The sequence below is a fragment of the Sciurus carolinensis genome, chromosome 13, assembly GCF_902686445.1.
Source record: "Sciurus carolinensis chromosome 13, mSciCar1.2, whole genome shotgun sequence".
Classification (NCBI taxonomy): Eukaryota; Metazoa; Chordata; class Mammalia; order Rodentia; family Sciuridae; genus Sciurus; species Sciurus carolinensis.
This window is the reverse complement of record NC_062225.1, coordinates 72,019,233-72,044,276: the sequence shown is the minus strand read 5'-3', so window position 1 is coordinate 72,044,276 and position 25,044 is coordinate 72,019,233. Positions and strand designations below refer to the sequence as shown.

Here is a 25,044-nt window from a genome sequence, read left to right as displayed (position 1 = left end):
TCAGTATTTCTCAAATGTCTGTTCCTGGGTTCTGCATATGAGACTCATGGAACGTTCTAGGCTGTCATCAGCAACCTTCTCAAAGAGGTACTGCCTAAGGACTGCACCTTTTCTTCCAAGCAAGGAACCTAATAGTGAAGGCTTTGTGCATGTGGCCTAGGTGATGTCACCTGGTAGCTCTCATGACTCAAAACCTTACCCCACAACATCAGTGCTGTTGGTGCCTGTGCTAGGTCCTAGAGGGTGACTGGATGTGTTCATTCCTATGTTCACTTGTTCATTAGTTAGCGACGTGTTGAATGCCTCCTGTGTGCCCTCCAGGAGTTTATATTCTAGTCAGTCTATTGCTGCTCATGGCTTCAAGATTATCAAAAAATATAGAAAATTAAGTTTGGAGATGTCACAGAGTTTACAAGGAATCTTCCATGGATGAAGTCTTTGTAGTCAGATTGGCTCCTTGTGCTGTAAGTAGAGCAAATAAATGCCATGGCTTACACTTGCCCTTCACATATGTCTTAACTTTGCACACCCAAATTAAGCCACATAACTGGCAAGTAAGTTAAAAATCTTGATACTGACTCTGTTCCATGCTATAATATGTAGTTTATTGTATTTAGTCTGTTTACTGTTGCTATAACAAAGTACCTGAAGCTTGATACTTATAAAGAAAAGAGGTCTTATCTACTCACAGTTTGGGAAGCTAAATGTCCAATATCAAGTGACCTATCTGTTCAGCCTCTGGTGATATCCCCTTGACTGGGTCACAAAGTGGTAGAAAAATGGGAAGGGAATTGGTCATGTGTGGACATGGCCAAGTGTGTGAGGTGACCTCACTTTATAACAACATATTCTCATGAAAACTAATTCACTTTGTGAGACCAGCATTAATGTCTTCCAAGGATAATGCCCCCAGAGACCTAATCACCTTGCCCTAGGTCCCATCACTTAAAGTAATACCACTACACTGAGGACCAAGGCCCCAGAACTTGAATCTCTGCAGGACAAACCGCAGAAGTGATACAGATCTAACACATACCTTTATCTCTAGACTTCTTGTCCTCACGCTTGGTGACAACTCATTCTTATTAGTTAGTTTACCAACTGGACTTTAACAGCAGAAATAAATGATCAGTCTTCTACATAAGACCTCTATGGTAAAAACCCTTACTCAAAGATAGAGAGATATGAGTGGATAGAGATAAAATGGCAATCTTAATGTTTTAATAGCCATAGTTTTTACAGTGAAATAAAACCTATTCCTTTTTAATCTTATCACTCTGAAAGGATGATCTATAAAGCATTTTGTAATCTTTCTGAATTATGTTTCTGTCATGACAACCAATCCATCAGGACATATCTCAACTTCTAAAAGCAGATAAAATGTGAACGTCTTCTTTACCCCTGACCCTGAAGATCATTGTGTTTATTGGTGCTTGAAGACGAAAGAGCAAGAAATCTCAAGACCTTAAGATCTGAGATCCCCTGGTGATAGGAGCTGTTTGAGTAAACAACTAGGAAGATTTAGGGCTCCCTGAGCTAGCTGATGTGACAGGGGACCATAATACTCACTTCCTCCACCTGGTGGGAACACTCCTACATGAGCGTTTGGCCACCCTGCTGAGTCCGATCTGGAAAGTGTTATCCACAAAAATGGCCACTGCTAACTAGACAGTAATGAAAATCATGCTTAATTATTGTGCTTGATCCATGACTAACCATGCTTGTGGTGGATGAGAGAGGATTGAGAAGGGGGCATAGGACCACTGCATTATTTTCCTTCGATAATTATCATGTTTCTAGTGAGCACTTTCCCTCTTCTAGAGTTCATGTTTGCAATCATGCCAATTCTGATATACATCTTGGAAGAACTGGTCACTTTATCTTGGTACCTCCAATGCCTCAGCATATGATAGAAGTCCAATAAGTGTTTGCTGAATAACTCTGAATTACTCTAATTCATCAAATCAATTCTCAGAGTTGAAAAAGATCTAAACAAATCAACCAAAGTGACTTCCATTGAAATTATTTTGCACTATCTTATAACTATTTTGCCTTCAGAATTGTTTTCAAAAGTCTTCTTTGCAGTCCCCTTCTCTAGTGTTTCTCTCAATCCACAGATGCATGGATCTAAACATCACCCAGAGTGATATTTCATAATAGGATATTGCAAATTGTCACAGGCTGTGACTTCTGGCAGCCTGGGTACTTCATTCTCCTCATGCTTCACAGTTCATGGGTGAGGGACCTCATCCATTGATTTATGGGGCTTTGGGATGAGATATAGAGAGTTGATTATGTAATTTTTTATAATCAATTGGCATTTGGTAGCCAATAAAAAATAAATGCTTACAAGGTTTCCCTTCCAGTCAATGCACATGTGCAATTTTCCTTGTGCATACATGCATTGACATGATCACTCAACCAGCAAGCCCTGTACCTTTAGACTCTTCCAGACATCTCCCTCTGCATCTCTCATGGGTTTTTCAATTTTGTAAACACTCGAATCATTATTTTATGTTAGTAGCTGGCCCTTTCTCGCATGTGGTTGGGATAGCCAAGAAAAAATATGTTGGGTCTATTAGCTGACGTAAGGTTTTCCCAGGGAGAAGACCTTTCTGTGAGTCAAAGTAGCAAGAGGAGTGAGAGGGAAGGTAGTTTGGTGGCTGTCTAGTGGAGCTGGCTATCTGAGGTCAAGCAGCTAAGGCCATGGAGAGGGAAAATTTTGGAACTTTTTAAAATAGGGATCCGCAAAGCTAATTATATGCTGCTGTCACCAATATGACAAGCCAGGAAGATTCATTCCTTTTAAACGATTGATTCCTGCCTTAGTTTCCAGTATCATTTACTGAACCCACTTAGCTACCCTGAACTCTTCAAAAACTAAAAAATGCCCACTTACAGCTCCAGGTGACTGTTCTTAGCAGTCCCAACCCATTGTGAGCCGGCGGTATAATGGTCACATAGTAGGTCCTGCAGCTATTTCAAAGATCACCACCTGCTCATGGCTCCTGTGAGTTAACCTAGCCTGCCGTCAGGAAGTCATGGTGCCGCACCGGGCCAAGAGCTTGCTCATCCCCAGGTGTGGCCAGCCACACAACTTCAAATTCATCCCGAGACATTTATTTATGTTTCCTTGTTCCACGGTCATTATCTTTTAAAGCTTTAAGAGCTGTAAAATCCCTGTCACAGACCACATAGCCTTTAATTCACGTTAATACTTTTCAATTAATATATATTTTAATTGGCACATAGTAATTGCACAAACTTATGGGGTACAGTGTGGCATTTCAATATATGTGTACCATGTGCAATGACAGACCAGATTAATTGGCAGATCCATTGCCCCAGGCCTTTATCATTTCTTTGTGAATATTTCTTGAACTTTTGTTATGTGCAAAGTATATGATCAGATAAACTCATACCAAGGACTCCAAGGGCAGAAACAAGGTTCCAGTCTGTGCAAGTGACCTGCCGCCATTGTGGAAGTAATTTCACAAATCCTTAATATCACAGGGTGAATGTGTTGGGCAGCCCTAGCTGACAATTAAGAGTTGGTTTTTCAGATCATAACTGCAGGTGGTTTAAGCTGCTGGGTTCCAAAGACAAAACACACCAGCATGTCCATCTCTGTTCCTGGGGGTAGCTTTCCATGTACTGGGGACGGTTTCCTCATTCCTTACTCTGGTACAGTTTCCTCACTAGTCATAATACTTCATGAGAGCTCAGAGGGCCTTCTGATAAGAGGCTCCCTCTCTGGAAATCTCGATGAGTTAATGATATGTTTATCAACTTCTTTCAAGGTAATGGACAGTTTGTACCAGATAATGCTTAGCTAATCAGCCCACACAAATTTAATCTTATCTCTAAATAGTTCTTTTTCCAAGGAGAGCAATTTCTAAAGCACTTTGCTGTATTTCCAAGTTGTGTCTTTGTCATATATGATGACATTATAAACTTCAAACCAAGGTCTATGGAAAATTAAACCAATGAAATGCTCTGGATTCTATTGTAATAATAAAATCTCAGATAAGTCAACTCCTCCCACCCAGGCTGATTCCATTTGATTTATTATCTCTTGCTGAGAATCCTTCCAAATGACCAAGTAGAGGACCCCCTCCAGAAACAATTAGTCTCCCTTTTTCTACACACCCACACCCACCCCCCCACACACAGAGAGAAATGAACATTGACATGTGTTTGTATTTTTTTAATCCACTACAAATTTAGAGAAAGGAAGGCTCAATTTCAGCCACCTTTTTAGCAAGCCATAATAACAAAGAAAATCTGTTCATCTTTTCCATGTTTTACCAGCCCCCAAAGATTTCCCCTACCCTTTGCCTACCAGCTCATGTTCAGAGAATTCACTCTATTGTGGCAGTGAGAATGCAGTGATTCACTGTCATCACTAGGAGCTAAAATAATCCACTTTTGGGTTGAAGGGGAGGGGGTTTATTTTTCATTTAAAAAAATTTTTTTTAGTTGTAGGTGGACACAATATCTCTATTTATTTACTTATTTTTTGTGGTGCTGAGGATCGAACTCAGAGCCTCACATGTGCTATGCAAGTGCTCTACCACTGAGCTACAACCCCAGCACCTTTATTTTCCATTTTGTTGACTTTTTTACCCATAGCCTGACTCCTTCCAGAAGAGGTAATTTTCAAGTTCTCAAGCTTAGCCCTGTAGAAGTACGCTAATGTGTGCAGCTGGCTTTGTGATTTGATCAGTTCTTCTAACCACACAGTGTAGTTGTGGAAAGCTGGGTAGGATCAAGCTGGTATAATCATATGTGTGTGTGTGTGTATGTGTGTGTGTGAAAGGGTGGATTCAAGGCATGGTGACCAGGAGGAGGGAGGTCTCAGAAGGAGGACACTCTGTGAACCCACCCTCGGGCTTTACGATAGTGGTTCCAGCCGTGTGTGAGTCAATTTGTACATAGACAGGGCAGAAATGATCCTGGTATTTTCATGTACATGTGCTAAGGTAGGCCACTGCCAAAAGCTTCAAAAATAAAGAGTATCTCTATGGTTAGTTCTCAAAATGTGGTACCAGATAGGACTAGCCCCAGTGGCGGTACCTGGGAATTTCTTAGACATGCAGATTCGTGGACCCACCCCAGATCTTCTGAATCAGAAGTTCTGAGGGGGACCCAGCCACCTGTGTTTTAACAAGCTCATCAGGTGACTGATGCAAGATCAAGTGTCAGGACTGCTAGTATGAATATTTTGCATACATACATTCAGAACTCAGGACGTGTCAGTTTGTGTCCTATCATAGGAAGTAGCAGGGGCTTTTCCAGTGAGAGCAAATGCTCAGTGGGCGTGGCACTTCCCCCTGAACAGACAGCATGGAAAGAGATGGCCAAGACGTCTCACAGAAGGAGACAAGACCCAAAGGCGTTTCCGAGTGGCCTTTGCGCTGAGTGCTGCAGCACAGCCTTCTACGTGATATCCACTCAGCCATGATTTGGAGGTTGGCGCTATGGGTTGTATGGAGTCCAGCTATGCCAAGTGACTCTACCAAGAGAGCTTCCTGGGGCCTCCTGAACGCAGCTCATGTTATCCATCTTAAGCAATGGCCCACTTAAATGATGGGCTTCTTCCCTGGATGGGCCAGTCCCTGGAGCTACACTGCATTAGGCTTCTGAAGCATGAAAACCATTCTAACCATTTAGTGCAACATCATTGTACCACTAGAGGTGACGGATCCTTGTGTGAGAGCAAAGATGGAGCCATGGCAACATCAGGGTGACCTTGGAAATGAGGTATTTGGGGGAGGAGAGGGAAGTTTATGACTGGAGGGACAGAATTATATATGGCATGAGGAATTCGAGGTGTGGTTCCCAAAAAGCACTTAGAGTCATGTTGATGTGTGTGTCAGGCAAAAGGGGAAGATACACATAGGATAGAGGCATGCGTGTTCCTAAATACACACATAACAACATTCATGTTACTGTCCTGAATTGTTAGCCCGGAATAAAAGGCCCGTAGCCCTGAGCCACCTTTCCAGTGGTATTTTGTGTTAGTTTCCTTCGTAAACCTTTCACTTGAACCAAATTGTACAACTGGCGGTGCTTTATAGACACACATTTTACTCTACCATGCCCGCTCTGCTCTTCCCTCCGAAACACCTCACCCTCTGGCTCATCTGGCCATTTCTGGGGCCTAATTCATGTGCTGCCTTCTCTATGAAGTCTGCTCTGACACCCCCCCACCACGCCTGGGGGAGCCCATGCCCCCAGCTCTGGACCTTCTTCAATGCTTTGTACCTCCTGGGGTGCTTATCGAGCCATGGTTTTCGTAAATAGGGGTGCCCCGCAACTCTCCACAGCCTGTGAGCTATGGGAGGGCTTCTCCATTTCGGGTCACTGTGTTGTCCCCGGAGCAGCAGCCACTGCCTGGTGTTTAGCACGCTGTGGCAGGTTATGTTATGCGACTTTCACCTCAACTAAAAAAACTTCAGTGGTAAAAGTACTTCTCTTTTCACTCCAGAGAAACCAAGTTGCTTTTTGAGGATGATGTAACATTTTATCCCAAATAACATCAGAGCCTAGAATTGATTAAGTATGGATTCCATCTCCACCGCAATTCCTTTCTTTACTTGCAAATAACCTTGTAGCATCCTTGTCACCCACAAAGCAGAAGATCCCCTTTTAGAGCAGGGTCCCCTCTGAGATCCCACCCTGGCATCCAGGTACCCCAGGGAGGAGACCTCAATTGGGCTCCTGGCTGCCATTGCTGAACCCTGTCAGCAGGATGGGACTTTCAGATCTTTTGTCCAAGGAGTGTTGCTATAAACTCACTTTCTCTCCTTTTGCCTGGAAGAGGTTCACTGGTTTTCAGGGGAGATAGGTCCAGAGCTTTCCTGGAATCCTGCTTGCCATTCACTCCAGCTCGTATCTCAGTTCACAGGCTGAAGCCAGCTGACATCAAGGTCATTGGAGCCATGGGCGACTCTCTGACGGCAAGTTACTCTGATTTGAGAAGGAAGGGGTGGGAGAGGAGGTTTTGATGGATTTGAGAATGCAGAGGAGGAAATGCAGAGAGGAAGTCTCTCTCCTGGCTCTTTGGGGTTGCCATTTCCAGCCCTCATCTCAGGCCCTCCCCTTTCTGTCTGCCCACCCCAGCATCCAGCGTTCCCTGCCTCTTCTCTGACCTCATGGTTCCCCCTCCCCAGCTGCTGGAATGCAGGGGAGAACAGGAAGTGGAAGGGCCTTTGGGAGCATGGGAGGCAGAAGTCACACAGCCCATCCATGGTGGACGGCATTGGGCTAGGTCTCCAGGTCGTGCTGCAGAATGTCTTCAGATTCATGCTTTGTTTTGTCCATTAGGGAAACTGAGGGGAGGTGCTGAGAGTGGTGAAGAGGCCACGGGACAGGGACAAGTGCTGGGGGGAGGGGTGCAGGGTGAGGAAACAGAAGTCAGTGGAAGAGGTGGAGTTTCCAAAGATAACCAAGCCCACCTCTGCAGCTGCCCCATGGTGACACTGTAGATCTCAGGAAGAGCAATCCACAAAGAACAGGATCGGGCCCTTAGGAAGCCTGGCTCTGGGGATCCCAGAGGGCCCCAGACACGAGCAACCATTGAGTAGTTACTCATTAGAGTCCAGCTGGTGTCCCGGGGTCCATAGAACTTGGGGTTTCCAACCAATTTCTCCCCGAGGACTGGATGGCACCTTCCCTGTCTGTGGCCTGCTCACAGTGACATTACTCCCTCAATATCCCCTCAAGAAGTCTGACTGTCCTTACATTCAACCAATAAATGTACAGTGAGTACCCAAGGCCACCCAACTTGTGCCCAGGCCAGAACTCAGGGATCCTGACCCTAAGTCCAGGATCCTGCCCCTGTACAGCAGCAGCCTCCTGCATAGCCCTCTGAAACTCCTTACCCAAACCCCACTGCAGGGTGCCAAGCCATCTTCACACACACTCACCCAGCCACGTCCTGCTCAGTGGGGTCCGATGTCCCCTCTGCCTAACCCCCTGGGCTCCTGAAAGATGCTCTTAGGAAAAGGAGTCATCCAGAATCACACAGCTTGCCAGGCACAGTGGCACAGTTGTAATCCCAGGGACTTGGGAGGCTGAGGTAGGAGGATTGCAAATTCGAGATCAGCCTCAGCAAGTAAGTGAAGCCCTAAGCAACTTTTCAAGTCCTGGTCTCAAAATAAAAAATAAAAGGGGCTGAGTTTGTAACTCAGTGGTTAAGTGCCCCTGGATTCAATCTCTAGTGCCAGAAAGGAAAAAAAAAAAAAAAAAAAAAAAAAAAAAAAATCACAGAGCTGCTCAGGATGGCCTGGGAAGGTGTGAGAGGCTCAGCAGTTAGCATAGGAATTGGGCACAGGAGTTTGGAGAGCAAACCCAATCTCAGCTACCAGCTACCAGCTGAGCTTGGGATGACTCTGCCCAGGAACAGCATGCTTCAGGTGAGGGACATGCACCTGGAGAGTGGTTCACACTGGGGTTTTAAAAAGCCCTACTTTTAGATCAGCTGAACTAAGAGACGTGAGCTTTCATTGTATTGCTATTTTTAAAACCGTACATGTATGAGACATAAGGATATGAAAGGATTATGGTATGTTTCCTTTTATGATAGATTTCACAACTTTAAAAACTGAGGACCATAGGGCCCTGAAATAGCCCCTGAAGAATACGTGCCACAGCCTCCTCGCAGGCACTGTGCGTGCTGCTGGCCCTTGGTCCGGGTCCAGGCAGCCTTTCTCAGGATGTGCACGGTGCCAGGCTTTCCCAGGGGAGCTCTCCCTCCTCTCTGAAGAGGCAGGAAGCACCCTCGGAGGTGGAGCCATCTCCATCTAGACTCCAGAGTGTGTCCAGGTGGTGCCGGCTGGGAGGAGAGTGTGAACCTCTGGAAGGCGGGCAGCGGGGGCTCGGGGACTTGGGGGAACTCATGCCTCATTGTTCCCTCTCAGGCAGGCAACGGGGCCGGGTCCAAGCCTGGGGACATCCTTGACGTCTTGACTCAGTACCGAGGCCTGTCCTGGAGGTGAGTGAGGGCACAGCAGGGCCCTAAAGATCCCAGAACCTTCTAGAAAGCAGTGCTTCAGGAAGGCGATGAGCCTCCTAGTTCTTGTCCATGACAAATTCTAGGTTTAATTTGAGGAAGGTATTTACCAGCTTCCCCAAATCCCCACAGTCCTAAATACAGGAGGTAAGATCTGAACGGGGGTCTGATCACCACATAAATGTTTGGGTTGGAAATGCTTCTGTTTCCTGTTTCTCCCTCTGTGATGTAATCTCAGAAGGAGGCAGGGGCCTGAGTGGTGAGTGGATCCTGGCTTTGAGAACTGGAGTCGAATCTGGGCCTCACCTACCCAGCCTTATGTGACCTTGGGCATGTTACTTAACCTCTCTGTACTTGTTTCTTCATCTTGGATGCAGGGGTAATCAATCTTACTGCTCAAGTGTTGTCTAGGATTAGAGAATTTAAGTGTTCAACCCAGTGCCTGACACAAAGTAGGCCTAAATGGTAGATGGTATCATTAAAAATGGCTTTCAGTTTACAGAGGAAGCAAGGCTCAAGAGAGGGCAAGTAACCTGTACAAGACCACACAGCCAGATGATGAAAGAACAAAAAACCAGGAAGATGGTTCCTGACCCCTAATTGGCCCATATTCCCCCAACATATTACTTCAGGCAGGCTGATCCTGCTCTACCTGTGGTCTAACCACTGCCACAAGCTGTGGTGAGCAGGACTCCATTGTGTGTTGAGAGGCTGGCTCAGGCACACTTGGTGTTTCCTCAGCCTGGAATCTGGTGTCTCCATCCCACACCAGCTTTAACCCAAGTGCAGAATCCCTAGCTTCCTTTCCATGGTGCGCAGGGTTAAACCCCGAACATGTGTGCAACCTTTTCAATGCTTCTTGCTGTACTTGGCACAGAACAAGGGGATATAGGAAAGCAGGATTCTGGTCAATGCCATGTATTTCCATGCCTAGAAACCCACCTATCCTTGGAATTTTAGCACTGGATTGGGAGATGACTTACTGTCTGCACCATGCCCTTTAAAAATGACTTTTAAACAGGAAGGAAAAGAGCAGGGAAATTTTTTAAAATGTATTTTTACTAATAATAGTAACCAGCGACTGTGGTGGCTAATAGGGGTGGGGCTGGCAGAAAGACGGCCACTGTACCTTTGGAAAGCAGGATGTGGGGAACCAACTTAGTGCCCCCCTTACAGGTCACCAGAGCTCAAAGCTCAAAAGCAGACAAAGCAGCCATGACAGCTTAAATTCATTTTTTATTTGGATGTGACAATTTGTGGGAGAGGGGAAAGCCTGGTATTCTAGTTTGCTTTTCGGTCCTTTACCTAAGTGATGGGGAGAGGACCAGTCCTCTGGCTGCTTTTTGAGACAAAGGTCTGTGCTGATTGTGTCTGAAGCGTTTCAGCATCGTTGGCATTTTAAACCTCCGTTTTCTCTCTTGGTTCCTATGAACAGTGTCGGCGGAGACGAGAACATCCGCACCGTGACCACCCTGACCAGTGAGTAGCGCAGCCAGCCTGGGTGCCTTGTGGCAGGCTGGGTGCACCTGCGCCCTCCGCTGCCTCTCCCGGAGCGAAGCGCGGGCGGCGCGAGCCAGCAGCGTGCAGCAGGGGGCGCTGCTTCCCCGAGGCTGCCACCCCGGCCCAGCTCTGGGAGTGGGATTGAAACTTTGGAGTTTGGGGTTTTAAAAACAGGAGGATAAGAGAGGGAGGAGAAATTTTCTTTGTCTAAGGAGGCATAAGAGAGGGAAAAGGAACACAGACCAAATCTTAGTGCAGGTTATTAAAAAATGATTCAAAAAGAAGAAAAGGGTGGGAATCCACTCTGCCTGTCATTCATTCTGAGCAGAACATATGAGAGGCACACAAAGCGGCTTGGGCTGCTTAAGCATTGAGGAGCCCAACGTTGCAATTCAGTGTGGCTTTATGAACCGCTGTGATGGCAGAACTGAGAGATAAAGCTTCTTTGTTCAGGCTGTGCAAACACAGCCATGTTTGGAGCTAACATCTTCCTTGATTACTTCACCAACAACCTGCTCAGAATGATTTTTTTTTTTTTTTTTTAAGCCTGGCTGCATTCTCTGAAGGGTCTTATTCATCTTTTGATTTTCTTTAGTACATACACATCACAGTGCTTGTTCTTAAAGTACACCTGCAGTGAATGTTAATGTTGAATTATTTCCCCTTAAAGTCTTCTGGCTAATAAATTTGCCTGAGAGGGATCTGATTAGTTTAATTCACATTAACTTTTCTCCTAGATATTCATTTATAATATATCTTTAGGAGCTAAGAAATTATTTAAATTATTTATTGATTTTTGTGGTACTAGGCATTGAATCCAGGACTTTGCACATGCTAGACAAGTACTCTACCACTGAGCTACACCCCCACATCCCCCTTTAAAAAAATTAGATGTGTGTGTGTATATATGTATATGTATTTAAATGGCACTGGAAATTGAACCCAGGAGCACTCTACCACTGAGCCATATCCCCAGTCCTTCTTTTAAATTTCATTTTGAGATAGTGTCTTGCTTACTAAGTTGCTTAGGGCCCTGCTAAGTTGCCCAAGGCTGACCTTGAACTTGCAATCCTCCTGTCTCAGCTTTCTGAGTAGCATGAACCACATTTTAAGTCACTGAAACTTTGATGGCAGGGATGCTAATCTTCATGTAGGCAGAACTGATCAGACTTTACACTTGTTATTGGTTGGGTTATTGGCATATCATATTGAATTTAAATAGGTACAGTTCTGTACTGTACTCCCCAAGTACTCCCTGTCCTTTTGCTTTGTAGCCTCCACACAAGAGCTATAAATAAGCTGCCCTATTGCTAGGCGATGGTTTGGGATGCTTTTGTGAGCATGATTAACTTGGGTCTGACATGGCTCAGCATACACAACAGTTTGCTGGGCTTCCTCATTCCCAGGCTGTTATTGTAGACAAGATGACTGGAAATTGTCTGGATTAAGATCTTTTGCCAAAGTGATTTACAAAGAATTAAGGCAATGTCACCCTTCAGGTGAATCCCCCTGACACACTTAACCCAATGGAATGGCTACTGTTCAGACTTTTCTTTGCTAGAGATGCAAAGACAATTTGATTGCAGGGGCTGAATTATTCCTGGGGGAAATAACTATATGGAAATATGTTAGAAACTTATGAGAATGTAAGGTCAAAAAAGAACCTCTGTCTGAGCCCCTGTTCAATTCAATCCAGCATACACTTCAGTGCTGGGTGCTCGGGAATAGGAAAACAATGTTCTGATAACATCACTAACATCTCTTTGGGGACATTAATCACTAAAGACATTCATGATTATCTATGAACTGATAATTATAGACATGCACAAAACTTAGGGAGAAATAAAAAAAGAAGACTGCTAACTCTCTCTTCTGAAAAGGAACTTCAAGAACCAGATTCTATCAGGTAAGGAAATGGGATGGAATGTTCCTGGCAGAGATAACTGCATGAACCAGCAAGTTCTTGCCCTATCCAGTGTATCATTCCTTTCTATAACATTCCTGCTGAATAGCTAAATAGTCTGTGCTGGACTTCTCCGGTAATGTAGAACCTGCTACCGCCTAGGACAAACCGTTCCATTTTCAGATAGCTCTGGTGTTTTAATCAGCTTTTTCATTGCTGTGACCAAAAGATCTGACAAGCACAATTTTAGAGAAGTTTATTTGGTGTTCACGGTTTCAGAGGTCTCTGTCTCTAAATGACTGATTCCATTGCTCTGGGACAGAGGAGAGGGAGAACATCATGGCAGAAGGGTGTGGAAGAGGAAGGTTGCTCAGGACATGACAATCAGGAAGCAGAGAGAGAGTTCCACTCACCATGGACAAAATAGAAAGCCCCTCCCCAACAACAACCTACTCTAGCCACTCCCCACCTGATTCCAGTTACTACCCAGTTAATCCACATCAATGGATTAATTCATTGATTAGGTTATTACTTGCACAACCCAACTATCCCACCTCTGAACAATTCTTGCTTTGTCTCACACATGAGCTTTTGGGGGAATACCTTGTATCCAAACCATAAGATCTGATAATTTCAGTTTTTCTATTGAAGTCATAGGGATGAGTCCAATCTATCTGTGTTAAGTGTTAAGTAGAATCAGCAGAGCTTGGTTCTGAAGAGCATCCTTCTGGACGACATGAGGCCCTAATATCCTACCTGCAACCCAGTTAGTTCCTTTCCCACCTCCTAGTAAACTGTGGGACAGTGGAAAGTTCCCTGAATTGGACCTGAGACACCATGTTTCTTGCCTTGAGTTCCGTTCTCAGTGACTATATGACTTTAAGCAATTCTCCTAGCTTGTCTGAACTTTATTTTATCCCATAAACACTTATTGAACAGTGTGTGAGGCCCCAGACCCTGCTCTGAGAAGTTCTCGGCAAAGTTGGGGAGATGGGAAAGTGAGAAGTTAAGAGTAGATCCAGTGTGGCAAAGCCCAATAAACCAGATAACTTAGAGGAAATGGAACAATTCCCAGGATGAAACAAACTACTGAAATGAACTCAATAAGAAATAAAAAGCTGAATAGATTTATAATAAAGAGATTAAATTAGTGATTTAAAAACTTCCCATGCGCACACACACACACACACACACACACACACACACACCCCAAAAAAGGCCAAGCTTTTCTGGTTTCACTGGTCAATTCCATCAAACATTGTTACCAATTACTAATTCTTTACAAACTCCTCCAAAAAATAGAAAAGGAGCAAATACTTCCCTACTCATTCTATGAATTTTACCTTGATGACAAACAAGACAAAGATATCACAAGGAAAAAAAACCCATAGATCGGTATCTCTTATAAATATGGACACAAAAATCCTCAACAAAATACTGGGAAACCAACTCCAGCAATATATAAAAAAAGGTCATACCACACAACCAAGTGGGATTTAGTCTAAGTCCAAGAATACAAAGTTAAAAAACACCAAAATCCATTAATGTAAAATAATGTAATTAATGTAAAATACTATGTGAACAGAATAAAGGACAATTATCATGATCCAGAAAAAAACACTTTGTAAAATCTAATACCCTTTCAAGATGAAAACACTCAATAAAGTAGGAAGAGAAGAAAGAATTCCCCAATCTCACAAAGGACATGGACTAAAAGCCCGCAGCTACCATCATGCTTAGTGTGGAAGGTGGACTGCCGTCTTCTCCCTCTGAGATCAGGAATAAAACAAAGATGTATGATCTTCCCACTTTATTCAAGTTTTTACTGGAGGTTCTAGCCATGGCAGTTAGGCAAGAAAAATTAAAGAAAAAATATCAAGATTGGAAATAAGTCAGTAAAACTGTCTCTCCTTGAAGATTAGAACTAATAAATGAGTTCAGAAAGTTTATGGATAAAAATATACATATACAGAAACCAATTGTATTTCTATACACTAGCAATTAATGATCTGAAAATGAAATAAAACAATTCCATTTACAATAGCATAAAAAAGAATAAAATACTTAGGAATAAATTTAACAAATGAAGTGCATTTCTTTTAGTCTTAAGGTCATGAAATATTGCTGAATGAAATTAATGACCCAAATAAATAGACATCCCATGTTCATGGATCAGAAGATTTGTATTTCCCAAAATAGAATATGTAGATTACTACATATTCAACATAATCCCTATGAAAATTCCAGCTAACTTATTTGTATAAACTGGCCAGTTGACCCTAAAATTCATGTGTAAGTTCAAGGGACTCAGAATAGCCAAAACAATTTTAAAAAACTCATACTTCTTCAGTTTCAAAACTATAAAAACTACAGTAATTAAAATGATCCTGGCATAAGAATAGAGCAATCAACTAGAACTGAGAATGGGAAATGAACCCTTATATTTATGGTTAACTCATTTTCAACAAGGATTCCAATACCATTCAATGGGGAAAGAATAATCTTTTCAACAAATTATACCAGGACAATTGGGTAGTCACATGCTTAAGAAAAAAGTTAGATTTCTACCACATACACATTAAGTTAATAAGAATTAACTTAAAATGGATCATAGACCTAAATGTAAGAGCTAAAATGAGCTCTTAGTTGAAAATGTAGAAGCAAATCATCATGATTGTAATTCAAACAATCTTCTTAGATATGCTACCCAAAGCACAAGTGGCAAATAAGAAAATAAATATTGTTCTTCAAAGGACACCATCAAGAAAGGTAACACGAAGAGAGAAATATTTGCTAATCATATGTCTAAATGAGAACCTTGTATCTAGAAATTATAAGGAATTCTTATAAGCCAATAGTAAAAAGACAACCCAATTAAAAATGGGCTAAGGATGTGAATAACATTTCTTCGAAGTGGACATCCGAACAACCAATGAGCACATGAAAAGATGCTGAACGTCAGCAGCCATAGATGCAAATCGAAAGCATATTTGTAATAAAAAGACAGATTGAGTATTGGTAAGGATGTGGAGAAATGGGAGCCCCTGCACACTGCTAGTGCAAATGCAAAATGATACAGCTGTTTTAGGGAAAAAGCCTGGCAATTCCTCCAAAGGTTAAGAAGAGTCACCATGTGACCCAGCAATTCTACTGTAAGGTATGTATGCAAGAGAAACCTTCAAAAAAATTTGTACACAAATATTCATAGCAGCATTGTTCATAATATCCCAAAAGTAGAGACAAGCCCAATGCCCATCAACTGAAGAATGGATAAATAAAATGTGACATATCCATACAAAGGAATATTATTTAGCAATAAAAAGGAATGAAGAATGAAGTACTGAGTCATGCTACAACCTGGGTGAACCCTGAAAACATTATGCTCAGTGAAAGCTGCCAGTCACAAAAGACATTGTCCGTATGATTTCATTAAATATGAAATGTCCAGAGTAAGCAAATCTTTAGGGACAAAGTAAATGAGTGGTTGTCAGAAGGTTGGAGGGAATGTGGACTGACTGCTGACATCACAGGTTTCTTTGGTGGAGATGAAAATGTTGTGAAATTATTGTGATGGTTTTAAATGGGCAGTTTTTGTGGCAGAATCCTATCTCAACACAGCTTTATGTATTTAGAAAAGGGGGAAAATGCCTGAGAAAGCACCTAACCCAGACTCACATTTACTAAACAGCGATGTACTGGACACCTGCTGTGTGCTCCCATGTGGTTAAGCCACAGGCTTCTGGTCATTTTATTCCCATGCTGAGTGAACAGAAGGGTAAGAGTAAGTAAGGACTGTGGGGTGGGGACTCTGCTTTGTCCCCAACACCCAATGGTACTCATCAGAGGAATTGGAAGATTGCTTTGGGGTACTTGCTAAACTTGTCTCTCCCTTCCTTATGTTTCCAGACATCCTCCGGGAATTCAACCCTGCCCTGCAAGGTTTCTCCGTTGGCACCGGGAAGGAAAATACTCCTAACGCTTTCTTAAACCAGGCGGTGGCAGGAGCTGAAGCGCAGTGAGTGGGAGCACCCTGGGGGTGGCAGCACTGAGCCCCCAGTGGGGTTGGCCTAGATTGGGGTTTATGGCTGAAGGTGGGGAGACTTGGTCTGGGGAAGGGGTCTCTGTGGTCAGAGGCTAGACCCAGCTCTCTTGGTGTCCTTTGCTGTTGGACACAGAAATCTGCTAGCTTGCCCCCCACCCTCGCCCAGAGCTAGTCACGGTTAACTCCGAGGCCTGATATGTGCTCTGAGCAGACCTCCTGGCCTCATCTGTAAGTCTCACACCCACATAAAACGGTAGCTGTAAGAGGGCTCCCCCGGAGTCCCAGTTGTGTTGGGGTCACTGCTGTTTTAGAGTCCTTTGCTCAGGCTCTTTGGGCTTTACATGTTGTGTCCTCCTTGTGTCATGGCAAGAGCACCAGCCCAGGAGCGGAGGCCCTGGGTCTGACTTGAGATTCTCCCTGGTCCTTCTAAGCCTCTAGGCCTCAGAGGCAGGGCTGCTTGTGAACCTCTTTTGTAGGGCAGCTATGAGGTTCAAATGGCACTTTGCAGTCATCAGTGTACACACATTGGGTCAGGGCAGTGGATCCATAATACAGCAGGGTTGCAGGGCCCACTTGAAGAACCTGCTAGTGAGCACAGAGATCCCTATGTTGTGGTCCATGGGCACCACTACCTGGTCCCCAAGAGTAAGCAGGTCAGCTTCCCTGATCCTCTGGCTCCATTGCGCTGTAGATTTTAGACATTGTATGCTTCCTGGGTTTGCTGCTCGCTCTGAGAACAAATGAATGCCATACCCCACCAAGGAAAAATGCATGGAAATGTCCCTTCTGTTTCATTCTATTTTTCTTCTATAATAATCATGAACCTCACTTTTCCATGTAGTTCCTAGATTCCCTGATGTTCTCCCAACTCTCAACACCCCCTGAGGTTCCAAACATCTAAGTAACTTTCTCACTTATCCTTGATAGGACAAGTGAATCAAACAAAGCCTAATAGATTTTATAATTAATTCTGCAGGTTAGTTTCCCTTTTGGTGGAGAGTGGGGGTGAAAGGCTTTAAATTTGGGGGTTGCTTTACTATTATCGTAATTTTGCTTTTATCCAAGCATACGTCAGCTGGTAATGTAAGAGGAGAGGTAGTTCTAAGCTTGATCAGAACAGGGAAGTGATCAGAAATGAAACCTCAAAGTCAAAAACACAGAAGTCACCAAAATGAATGTGATTCACATGACCCTGGGTTTCTGGCCCTGCTTCTTCTGAGATCTTTGGGTTCCTTCATGCAAGTAATCCAGGCAATCCTGGGTGGTGACAATCCTTGGGAATTGTCATTCCCATATGACAGTTGAAATCATAGTACAAAGAGGCTCAATGGCCATTTTAAACAGATGCATCAACTTGACCACATGTTCTGACCATGCATCCTGAGGCTTTATTCCAGGGCAGTCATCACCCCTCAGATACACACTGCAGAACACAAGGTACAAAGCCCCTTCATGTTTGTCATCCCTGTAACTCTAAGAGAGGGCAGAGCAGAGGGTGAACTCGCATATCTTATTCATGATCAAGTGGAGGCTCGGAGAGTCCAGTCCATCCCTGGTCTGTAGACAGAGCAGCTGGCCCCATGACTCAGAGTTGCAGGTGAGGGAACCGAGGCCCCAGTAGGTTAGGTTACTTACTCAAAGTGCACTCCCAGGTTATCTGATTTCCTAGTGGCCACAGCCATGATCAGGCTGGTTGGGCCAGTAATTGAGAGGAAACAGGAGGACAGCCAGTGTTTCCTGTTAGCACTGCACCAAGGACCGTATCGATGGTGATAGTGGTGATGGTAGAAATAATCCACCGATGCTTGCCACGTGCCAGGCACTGTTCTAAGTGCTTTCTATGCCACCTAATTTTCTCCCAAATTATCTCCCAAAACCCTTTGAAGAAGGCCTTCCTACCATCCCTATTTATAGTGCAAAAGAAATCTAAGGGTTTACAAAGTTAAAGCATTCTGAAAATCCTCAGAACTGGTCGATGATGGGCCCAGGATTCAAGCCCTGCTGTCTACACCAATGGTAGCACTTGCTCTGGGCTCTGCTTTGAGATTTTATTTACTTGCCTCTGATGATCCTCTAAAATAGGTTGTTTTTTTCTCCATTTGTAAACTGAGAATTTAATTTACTTTCCTGCAATTACCAAGCGGCAACTAAGTGTCCAAGCCAGGTATGTCCTACTTAACCATGTCACCTTGACAGTGAGCGGGGTGCTGAGGTCATGGCACCTGCCAAAATGAGCACACGCAGACCTGCTGGCCTGGGACAGGCCTGGCTTGGAAGAGAAAGAAAGGTAGATCATCTAATATGCCAGTCACATAACGGTCACACTGAAAGTCACCCCCTCAAATGTGCAGGGCTCTGCTCGTCCCAAGCAGTCATCCCCCAGTGGCGCCTGAGTAAGGAAGGAGTCTGGGTCATGACCTTCAGTGCTGTTTTCCTGCAGGAGCCCCCTGGCCCTCCTCTGCTCTGTATCTGATTCTCTCTCTGCTGAGTCTCCCTCCAGTCCCTGCTCCTCACCCACTTCCTCCTGTGTGTGCCCACAGGAATTTAGCAGCACAGGCCAGGAGGCTGGTGGATCTGATGAAGAATGACACGGTGAGTCGCGAGGAGCCAGCGAGGGACTCCCTGGAACAGGAAGTAGGCAGGATAAAGCCGTGGACGCAGAGGTCGACTGTAGGGTGAGAGGTGCATGGGAATCAGGCTGGGTATCTAGCAGTCACAGCTCCGGCCTGGACCTCTGCTCCTCTGACAAGAGGGTTCCCATTCATTTGTTGGGTCAGTCAGCCAGCTGTTCAAATTAAACATCACGATCTGGGCACTGGGCTGAGGCTGGAAATGCACAGAGGAGTAGAGCACAGTCCTGCCCTCAAGGAGAAGCTCAGGGGGAACCAAGGTGAAGAACAAAAATTATGAAACAGTTGACATATGCTATATAAAGAGGGTTATGTGTAAGGCAGAGTAGGGGTGCAGAAGAAGGGGCAGGTCCCTCTGCTTGGGGGTCCATGGAAGGCGATGGAGACTGTTAAGATGGGTTCCAAAGATAAGCATGAGGTTCTCCCTCAAATGAAAGCATATTCTCAATGCAGACTCTTTGGAGCTATTCCCAAGTGGATAAAATAATTAAAAAAGAGGAATTGGGATTAATTCTTTTGTATGTAATTTGCTGTGCTCCAAAGTCTGTTATTGGTAACTTTCAGAATGTTTCTGTCCTTATGTCAAATTTTTCTGAATTTTTTTCATCTTTCTCCTTCCACCTCTTTTGGAAACATAGGCTAGAGAAGCGAAGTTACTAGACCAGGGACAATATAAGAGGTAGCAAGGGTCACAGATTCTTGGGCCACCATTTATGGGATATGTATGGCCAGCCCCTTCCACCCAACCCTGTGACTTCAAATACTTCCCCAGGTCCCTCCTGGAGGAGGCAGTTTCCAGAGGTGAAAAAATCTTTTCAGAGCATGTGTTGAGAGCTGCATCTTGCTCTGACCAGCATCTCCAGCTGCACTGTTCATGGGCGGCTTTGGTTTCAGTGTATGATCTGAATTTGGAGAGCCCCCTCTTACTGGAAGGTGGTCCTTTCTCCCTTAAGGAAAAATGAGTATTCCAGGGTTGTAGAGGATCCAAGAACAAAACTTCCCTTCCCAGGGCAGGGACCAACTTCTCTATCCCCCACCCATTCCTTACCATACTAGAGACAGGAATGAAGCTTACAGGTCCCCTGCATCTACTCCCACTGGGACAATTTATAACTATGACCTGTATGCCACTGTATGCACAGAGCCACATGGAAATCCAGTGACTCTATCAAAAATAAGTGGATCATTTAGCTGTGATGACCTCAGGACCCCAAAACCAAAGAACTGGAAATATGAATCTCCACTAAATTCTCTGGTGTGTGAAGATCCATCCCTCCATGTTCAGCACTTTGTCTTTTCCTTGACTTGATTCTGAGACAGGTACTTACTTGTCCATATTCATTTCAGAGGATACATTTTCAGGAGGATTGGAAGATCATCACCCTGTTTATAGGAGGCAATGATCTCTGTAGTTTCTGCAATGACCCGGTAGGTCTCTGGGCCCTTCACTTAAGATTCACTCTCACAAAAGAACTTCCATGGCTGGTTGCTTGGCTTCTAGAGCAGCACAGCTAGGTCAGACAGGGCTCATGGTCTAGATTGGACCCAGTCAGAGATTAACCCTGAAATTCAGAAGGTATTCACCCCCAGGGCGAGAGGCAGCAGGGCAAGCAGGATTTAGAAGATTGATCCAATGAAGTTTCCTAACAAGGGAGCCTGGTCATATCATTCTAGAAGCCAAGATAATATTCTCATGATCTAGAAAAGTCTTGCCTGTCTTCAGACATAATCAGAAGCCAGCTCCTTAATTATAAGTCCAGCTTTGCTATACTTTTGTGCTATCACTTGTATGAATAAAGCTGATTTCCTAGGAGGATTTAGGCTGGTTCAGAACCACATCGTTTGGGGTGCTCCAGATCCAGGTTGCTGCACTTCTTCCTGGAGCCCTAGTGTCTCTGATCAGAAAGAAAGCCTTAGGTGGTACTAACAAGTCTGGCAGCCCTGCACCCACAACTGAGCTGGGCACTGCACTAGGAGCTGAGCAGTAGTGAAGGAGACAGGTTCTGTCCTGGGGAGCTGGCCTGCAGGAGAAGGAGGAGACACAGGGAATTCACAAGAACAAACATCACCATGTGCTCTGGCACTGCACACGGGAGTGTGAGTCAGTGGCACTAGGCATGTGCGTGGGGTGGCAGTCGTCAGAGCACAGCACAGGAGACTTTCCAGCCAGGGCTTAAAGATGGGTGTGTTGGGCAGGCAGAGCGAGGCGGGGAGGTGGTGAGCTCGCTGCAGCTTGTGAGTGCTTGCCCAGAAGGCCAGCCCTGCCCCCAGCCGCATGGCTCCAGAGCCATTTCCTCCATCGAAATCACATGGGCTCAGGACCTTTCAAGTTGTGATCTGAAGGTCCCATAGGGAGGAAAGAGGCAGGTAGGGAGCTGGGACCATGGGCCCCTCCCGGGCTCCCTTGAGTGACAGCTCTGATCTGTTTCATAGAGCAAGCCTCTTGGTTGGATTTCAGCCAGAGAAAGAGTTCCACTGCTTTAACAAAAGTCTAAAACCCACAAATGGCGAGATCAGGAGAAAGAAGAATAAAGTGTTTTTGCTTGGGGGCAGGTGTTCCATGAGACCCTTGTCCCCTCCTGTTATCTCCATAAGGCACTTGCTTAAGATGTGGCACCCCAGACACCTGAAGCCCCAAAGTCAGGGTGCAGGAGATCTCAGAGGTTGTTCGTTCTAATGCCTCCATTTCAGAGGGGCCAAAGGTGGGACATGCCTTAGTTAAAGCACTACATCTGGTTGATGTGAAGTAGATCCAGAACTTTCTGTAGCTCCATGTAAAAGGAAGGGCATTTCCCTGAGAACCAGAGGCTTGGGATCAAGGATGGGATCCCCAAAGATAAACCCTCTGTTTTAATATTGCCTGCTCTGACCAAAATGCAGGGAAAGGAGAAGCTGACAGAGAAAACAGCCCTGGTCTCTAGAGAGATGGGGGTAAATGAGGTTCAGGAGACACTCCCTCTTCCTGCAGGTCCTATATTCTCCCCAGAACTTCACGAACAACATCAGGAAGGCTCTGGACATCCTCCATGCTGAGGTATGGAGGCAGGACGGCATACCCTCTGGGCAGCTCCACCGCAGCCTTCATCTGGGGCCTCTGACCTAGCCCAAGTCAGTGGTTCCGGACACCTCCCTGGCAGGTCCTGTGTCTGGTCCCCAGCGACCTAAGGGCACAAGCCTCTGTAGGGAACTGAGGGGAGGGAGAAGGGGAGGCTGAAGGAAGTGGGTGGGGCGAGACAGACATCCCTTGGTCTGAACTCCAGCAGGAGGAGCAGGCCCTGGGTCCACACAGGAGGCTGGAGTCACCCAGCCTCATCCTCTTGGTGACTGATTCTACCTTTTTGCAGGTTCCTCGGGCATTTGTGAACTTGGTAAAGGTGCTTGAGATTGTCAGCCTGAGGGAGCTGTACAAGGAAAATAAAGTCAACTGCCCACGGCTGATCCTCAGGTCAGACAGAATCTTCTCCTCCAATTCCAGAAAGGGCTGTGGACCCTTAGCAGATCTATTAGAATACCCCAGGACAGAGTGTGAGGAGTGCTGAGACCACTCTATTTTCTAACCTGAAAACGTCTCATGGGGGGACGTCCTAGGGGTTTTGACCTGGGCATAGGCCTCGGCAACCTGCACATGGAACCCACCCTGCTTCTGACACCGTGGCGGGAGAGTAAGGCATTAGGAATGGAGTCAGCCATATGGGTCAGGTTCAAGGAACACTAAGGCCTGCTTCTCAGTGTGTCCAGAGTGTCCCCACCCCCTCCCAGAGGTCAGCCCATCTCCAGGACAGACAGTTAGTATGTATACCCCAGGCTGGACATTCACAAATACAGGGCCATTGTCACTTGCTAAAGAATAAGGTGGCCAGATCAGAGTCAGCAGTTTGCAGAGGATAGAGTCTTCCAGAGAAGAGAGCAACCTGGTCCTGGGAAAGCCCCTGAGAGACTCTCTCCATCTCTCAATCTCCAAGGCCAAATAAAGATGGCTTCCCCCTCTAGTACTTCACATTTCCATGACCTTCAGGAATAAGATGTCCTTCTAACCCAAGTGTGCCAGTTTCCCACAGCATTCTTTCTTATAAGTTCTCCTGTGAAACATTAGCCCAGGTTACAGTGGCTGTGGAACCCTACCCCTAGCTCAGAATCCCTGGACAGGCCCTATCGTATCCCTGAGCACATCACATGGTGATGATTAATGATTCCCCACCGCCCATGAACTCTGAGTCACGGTTAGCACAGCACAGGGGCTCAGCAGCTGCTTGCTGAATAGCTGAATGAATAATTCACAAGGGCCCGATTTGCTCTTGGAAATTAAGGGGTCCATTGGCAATCCCTTGACAATCCATGCCAAATCTTACCTAGGGGGCCCAGACTGCACAGGTCCCCTGGGAAATCATCAGGGCCTGTGAGCAGAGACAGGCAGCTGCTGGATGACATGCGCCAATTAAGGCGGCTGGTGCAGGCGTGCTATTTTCAACTGCTGACTCATTGGCTGGCTCCCACTTTCCCCAGTCACTGGGCCACACAGGGGCTCAGGGTATTTATTCCACTGTGGAGAAGCTCTCCGAAAAGCTTGCTACTGGTCACCGCAGGGGCTGTTAGACTATTAAAACTAAAGGATCAGAGTAGGATTCGCCAGGCCTGTTTGAAGATCTGAAACGGCTAGGTCAGTGAGCATCACAGTTGGATGGATTCAGGGTCACCTTGTACTGGGACTCTTCAGTGCTCTGCACACCCTGCCTCTCTGCCATCCTTAGTGGCCAAGTTGTCCTGGGTGGGTCTGGGTCTACGCTGAGCCATCTGCACTATTATCACTTCATCCTGCTGAATCTAAACCCAGATGTGCCAGATGGCTAGCCAGAGCAGAGCTGCAGACAGGACAGAAGCACAAGAACAATTTAGTATAGAGACTCAGAAGTCAGATTCAGAGCCAGAGTCCCTGCTCCCACACTCAGCATCCATATGGCTCTGTGACTTTGAGAAAGTTACTTAACTACTCTGAGTCTCAGATTTCTCATCTATAAAATGGGAGGATTAAACAAGTTAATGCCCACAGAGCTCATATCACAGTAGTTGGCACAGTTACCATTTAAAGTACATTAACAATTACTGTTGTCACTATTACTATTTAGAAGGATGTGGAACTCTCAGAACAGGATGGACCTCACACAGCCTTAAGGTGACTCAACTCCACAAAGATCACTTCTAGAGTTGTCAGAAGTAACTGTTTCATTTTCAAGAGCAAATCTAGGTCAGGGACACCACCATTGACCCTTAGCACAGATTTGAAATACATCCAGAGTCTCAAGCCAACATTCCTGCGTCACTTATTCAGATGGTGTCTTGTGGGGTGGGGCATCTCTTCTGTTTCATCTTCAGGTCTATGTGTCCCTGTGTCCTAAAGTTTGACGATAACTCAGCAGAACTGGCCTCCCTCATCGACCTAAACAAGAAGTATCAGGTGAGCCTGGACAGAGCTCTGTGACTGCTTGGGGCTGCTGTGTGGGCTAATTGCTGTGTTCCGAGTTGAATCGATGCTAGGTGATTTGACCCTGACAGGCATACAAATCTCAAGACCCCATGGGGTAGCAGAGGCTGCAGTTCTGTTTATCTGACTGAAGCTACAGAGCCAAGTCACAGGATGTACTTCACCAAGTCCCAGTTCCTGGCCTTCACATGAAAATAGATGTTTCCAGTTGTCATGATGAATGTGTATCATGGAAAGAAGGCACAGTGTGAATCCACCTAGATCCAAACCACTTCTCTCTGAGCTGCTGTCACTGGGAAGTTCAGGGAACAGGCTGAATATCTCCTCCCTACAGGGTTGTGAGGATCCTGAGAGGATGGGCACTCCCTGGGCCCTCCCATCCCTGGGGACAGCTATTCCTAGAAAGCACAAGGAGAAGGGGTCATCAGATGGCCTCTCTCTTGTGGATTGTTCTTTGAATTCTTTCATTGCCAA

General features: G+C 45.3%; 1 protein-coding gene across 1 annotated transcript in view; it reads left to right on the top strand.

The window, feature by feature from the left end:
* Positions 1 to 25,044, top strand: part of Plb1 (phospholipase B1) — a 130,595-nt gene that overhangs the window by 56,529 nt on the left and 49,022 nt on the right. Inside the window, exons 19-27 of the mRNA XM_047523424.1 lie at positions 6,904 to 6,962; positions 8,925 to 8,998; positions 10,452 to 10,495; positions 16,326 to 16,434; positions 19,002 to 19,053; positions 20,439 to 20,519; positions 22,060 to 22,125; positions 22,436 to 22,536; positions 24,462 to 24,543. Coding sequence (XP_047379380.1) covers positions 6,904 to 6,962; positions 8,925 to 8,998; positions 10,452 to 10,495; positions 16,326 to 16,434; positions 19,002 to 19,053; positions 20,439 to 20,519; positions 22,060 to 22,125; positions 22,436 to 22,536; positions 24,462 to 24,543 — 668 coding nt within the window. The remainder of the gene's footprint in view (positions 1 to 6,903; positions 6,963 to 8,924; positions 8,999 to 10,451; positions 10,496 to 16,325; positions 16,435 to 19,001; positions 19,054 to 20,438; positions 20,520 to 22,059; positions 22,126 to 22,435; positions 22,537 to 24,461; positions 24,544 to 25,044) is intronic.